The sequence below is a fragment of the Sinocyclocheilus anshuiensis genome, unplaced genomic scaffold (assembly GCF_001515605.1).
Source record: "Sinocyclocheilus anshuiensis isolate Anshui unplaced genomic scaffold, SAMN03320099.WGS_v1.1 scaffold1854, whole genome shotgun sequence".
NCBI lineage: Eukaryota > Metazoa > Chordata > Actinopteri > Cypriniformes > Cyprinidae > Sinocyclocheilus > Sinocyclocheilus anshuiensis.
In genome coordinates this window covers 1,187,956-1,192,758 of record NW_015546040.1, presented here as the reverse complement: position 1 = coordinate 1,192,758, position 4,803 = coordinate 1,187,956, and the positions used below count along the sequence as shown (strand labels likewise).

Genomic DNA, 4,803 nt, shown 5'->3' with positions numbered 1-4,803 from the left:
TCAGCAGGTGTCAACGGTCATGTTTCTTTACTCATCCTCACAAACTCACCGACTTGGTCCTGAATGTCTTCAGTGACTCCGGGAACCTTGTACAGCAGACCAAGAGACTGATTCATCCGCTCCTCGATCACACGCAGATGGGTCAGCACCTGAGGCCAGAGGTCACAGGTCAAAGGTCGGGAGGGTCACTGAGCCTGTAATCTGCTTCAGTCCCAAAGATCGCTCATCTTCATAGGCTTCATATAAAACCTGGTGAACTAGCTTGTTGTCTATGTCCTACAAATGGAGCCTACTAAGGCAACACCATCATAAAATGGAACATGTGACTGATTTAAAATCAAAGTCAAATCACAAGCCATTTCAATAGAGTGTGAGAATTAGTTGAGTAGTTTAGAATACAAGAGTTTGTAATAGTGTGGTTAATAAAATAAAATAAACACTTGTATTCTTCAAATAATTCGACAAAACTCAATAAATAAAAAATAACACATGCAGGCTAAAATGACAGAAAAACATCTAGAACTAGTAGGAATCCTGATTCAAATGAAATATATATGAGAGACCATATTAAACATTTACATCAAATATTGTATTCAAACCTCAGATGAGTATGGAAGTTCTAAGAGGCCATGCATTATTATCACTTTTTTATTTCTTGTTTTCCCATGATAGCGACATAATGAGTTGTTTTCGACTTATTTTTTCCGCGTTCTCGACATAACACAAGTTTTCTCGTTATCACGACTTAATTTTCTCATGACCTCGACATGACAAAAGTGGGTCTTTGAACAATGATTGTTTGTTTTGTTTTAAAACACAATGCATCTTGAGTCTACTGTTGCTATAGTAACAAACGCAGCATTCTAAAATGCTTAACGTGGCTTAATGTGTTAATTGAGAGTGTTTTTAAAAGTCCAAACTCAGTATACACATTATTAGTAAATCATAATATGTACATCCAAGCAGATGAGCCCATAATAAGAATGCAATGCGTTTAATTACATTAAACGTTTCCTTCCATTGAAAACCGTTTTAAGGAAAACACTTAATGTGGCTTAATGCTTTAAGACAGGGTTTTTGAAAGACAAACTCTTAATAAAGCATTCTATATACAGTCAAGCAGATGAGCTCATAATAAAAACGCAATACATTTAATAACACGTTGCGTTTTACCCATAGAAATCTGTTATAAGGAAAACGCATTGTTGTCGAGATCACGAGAAAATTAAGTCATGATAACGAGAAAACAACTTTTGTTATGTTGAGTTCACGAGAAAACAACTTTTATGTTGAGATAACGAGAAAACAACTTTTGTTATGTCGAGATAACGAGAAAATTAAGTTGTGATCACGAGAAAACAACTTTTATGTCGAGATAACGAGAAAATTAAGTCGTGATAACGAGAAAACAACTTTTGTTATGTCGAGATAACGAGAAAATTAAGTCGTGATAACGAGAAAACAACTTTTGTTATGTCGAGATAACGAGAAAATTAAGTCGTGATAACGAGAAAACAACTTTTGTTATGTCGAGATAACGAGAAAATTAAGTCGTGATAACGAGAAAACAACTTTTGTTATGTCGAGATAACGAGAAAATTAAGTCGTGATAACGAGAAAACAACTTTTGTTATGTCGAGATAACGAGAAAATTAAGTCGTGATAACGAGAAAACAACTTTTGTTATGTCGAGATAACGAGAAAATTAAGTCGTGATAACGAGAAAACAACTTTTGTTATGTCGAGATAACGAGAAAATTAAGTCGTGATAACGAGAAAACAACTTTTGTTATGTCGAGATAACGAGAAAATTAAGTCGTGATAACGAGAAAACAACTTTTGTTATGTCGAGATAACGAGAAAATTAAGTCGTGATAACGAGAAAACAACTTTTGTTATGTCGAGATAACGAGAAAATTAAGTCGTGATAACGAGAAAACAACTTTTGTTATGTCGAGATAACGAGAAAATTAAGTCGTGATAACGAGAAAACAACTTTTGTTATGTCGAGATAACGAGAAAATTAAGTCGTGATAACGAGAAAACAACTTTTGTTATGTTGAGTTCACGAGAAAACTTTTATGTCGAGATAACAAGAAAATTAAGTCGTGATAACGAGAAAACAACTTTTGTTATGTTGAGTTCACGAGAAAATTTAGTTGTGATAACGAGAAAACAACTTTTATGTCGTCGAGATAACTAGAAAATGAAGTTGTGATAACGAGAAAACAACGAGATAACGAGAAAATTAAGTCGTGATAACGAGAAAACAACTTTTATGTCGTGATAACGAGAAATCAACTTTTGTTATGTCGAGATAACAAGAAAACTAAGTCGTGATAATGAGAAAACAACTTTTGTTATGTCGAGATAACGAGAAAATTAAGACCATAAAATAACATGTTCTGATAGTCCTACCCATCTAAGCCTATCTAATAATATGTTGTGATCCACAGTATCGAAGGCCTTTGATAAGTCAATAAAAAGACATGCACAATGTTGTTTATTATCTAGCGACTCCACGATATCATTTAAAACTTTTAAGGTGGCTGTAGTAGTACTATGTCCTTTACGGAAACCAGACTGATTATTAGACAGAATGTTATGACCATTTAAATACTGTGTCAACTGTTTACTTACTAGATTTTCCAAAAGTTTTGAAAGAATACAGAGCTTAGATATAGGTCTATAATTATCCATTACGGAAAGATCACCCCCTTTTGACAGAGGAACAACAAATGCTGATTTCCAGATCTTAGGAAATCTGGAAATCAGATTTTATGTGATTTTATGTGATTTTATGTCAGATTTATGTCGATGTTATGTCGAGATAACGAGAAAATTAAGTCGTGATAACGAGAAAACAACTTTTGTTATGTCGAGATAACAAGAAAATTAAGTTGTGATAATGAGAAAACAACTTTTGTTATGTCGAGATAACGAGAAATTTAAGTCGTGATAACGAGAAATCAACTTTGGTTATGTCGAGATAACAAGAAAATTAAGTCGTGATAACGAGAAAACAAGAAGGAAAAAAATAATAATGCATGGCCTCTTAGAACTTCCATAGATCAGGGCTATTATAGTGAACTAAAACTAAAACCACAAAAAACAAATGTTTTTTCAATAATTTTTACTGAAATAAAATAAGATTAAATCTTAAACGTATTACATTTCAGCTAGTTGCCCAGGCAATATTTCTCATGTCTGTTTAGTTTAACTTGATGTACTAAAATAACTAAAACTAAAATGAAATTAAAATAACATTTAAAAAACAAGACAAATTATAAAATGACAAAACACAAACTTTTAACTAAAATGAAAATGAAAATAAAAAATATAAAAATATGAATGAATTCAAAATATGAATAAAAACTATAACAGCATTTCAATGACATCGCCTCAGACACTAACTTCATTTAGTTAATTAGTTTACTATTAGTCTCTCTCCATTACATCAATCTCACCGAAAAAATAATAAAACATTTTTGACTTATATTCTGATTTATGTTGGCTTTAAGAAGTGCAGAAGTTCAACACTGTAATGCAAATGAATTATTGTGAATGAGGTGATTATGTCTCGTACCTGAGGCCGGATCTGCGCCGCTTTCTTGGGGTCGACCATGCGCACGTGTTCGAAGTGTTTGAGCGTGTGCTGTCGGTCCTTCTGCTCGGCGCGGACGTACTTCTTCAGCAGACTGAACACGTGCCGCGGCTAAAGAGACGAGATGAAGATCAGAGATCTGAGATCAGCACAGTGCATGATGGGAAGCTTCTCTGTGTGTCATGGTTGTGACCCTGGACCTCAAAACCAGTCATAAGGGTTGATTTTTTTAAATTGAATCACCTGAAAGTTGAATAAACAAGCTTTCCATTGACGTATGGTTTGTTAGGACAGGACAATATTTGGCCGAGATACAACTATTTGAAAATCTTTGCACTGGTTTTTGCACTGGATGGAAACGGTGCTTTATTCGGAAATGTTTTATGCAATATTCCAATTTTGCGCATAAGTTTAATTCGTAACTTTGGATGGAAACTTAGCTACTGAAGACTGGAGTAATGATGCTGAAAATTCAGCTTTGATCACAGACATAGATTACAGTTTACAATGTATTCACATAGAAAATAGTTATTTTAAATTGCAATAATATTTTACAATTTTTACTGTATTTTTGATCAAATAAACGCAGCCTTGCTCAGCAGAAGAGACTGCTTTCAAAAATTCTACCGGCTCCAAACTTTGGCATGCTAGTGAGATCCTCATGTTTTTCAGTATCTAGACTGTAGTTATATAATGCGGAGCAGGGCTCTAGACTGTGACCAAAATGGTCGCATATGCGACAATTTTTTGAAAATGTGTGAGTTACAATTTGACGTGGTCGTATTATTGAAGAGAGCTGTTTAACTCACGCTATGGAGGCTTTCTTTTATTTTTTACATTTATTTGTTTCCTCAGTGTTTGCTAAACCTTCTGTAATTTAATAGTTGATAAATAATACAGCATGTGGCGTATGCCATGCCTCGTCTTTGCCTCGTTTTTGTTAATAAACGTTATATAAGATAGTTTTTCATTGTAGCCTACTGTTTTATTGTTGTTGTGATTTTAATTAAGAATAACAATGAATCCATCTTTCAAACATTTGTTTTAGTCTTAAAAAGTGAAAGGTGTATAGATGTAGTTTTTTATATCGACTATGCATTCGTTTGTTTTTTGTTTTCGACTATGCGTTCGTTTTTTCAAATTGGTATGATTCGCGGGGCCGCGAAGAAATATAGAGCTGAGTATCATCAGCATAACAG

The 4,803-nt window shown here is 33.7% G+C and overlaps 1 protein-coding gene across 3 annotated transcripts in view; it reads right to left on the bottom strand.

The window, feature by feature from the left end:
• The window catches only part of LOC107698920 (amyloid beta A4 protein-like), a 39,437-nt gene that overhangs the window by 8,786 nt on the left and 25,848 nt on the right, over nt 1–4,803 (bottom strand). For all 3 annotated transcript variants that reach the window (XM_016500059.1, XM_016500058.1, XM_016500060.1), the window contains 2 exons: nt 3,587–3,715; nt 50–149 (listed from right to left, as the gene is read on the bottom strand). In XM_016500059.1, coding sequence (XP_016355545.1) covers nt 50–149; nt 3,587–3,715 — 229 coding nt within the window. The remainder of the gene's footprint in view (nt 1–49; nt 150–3,586; nt 3,716–4,803) is intronic.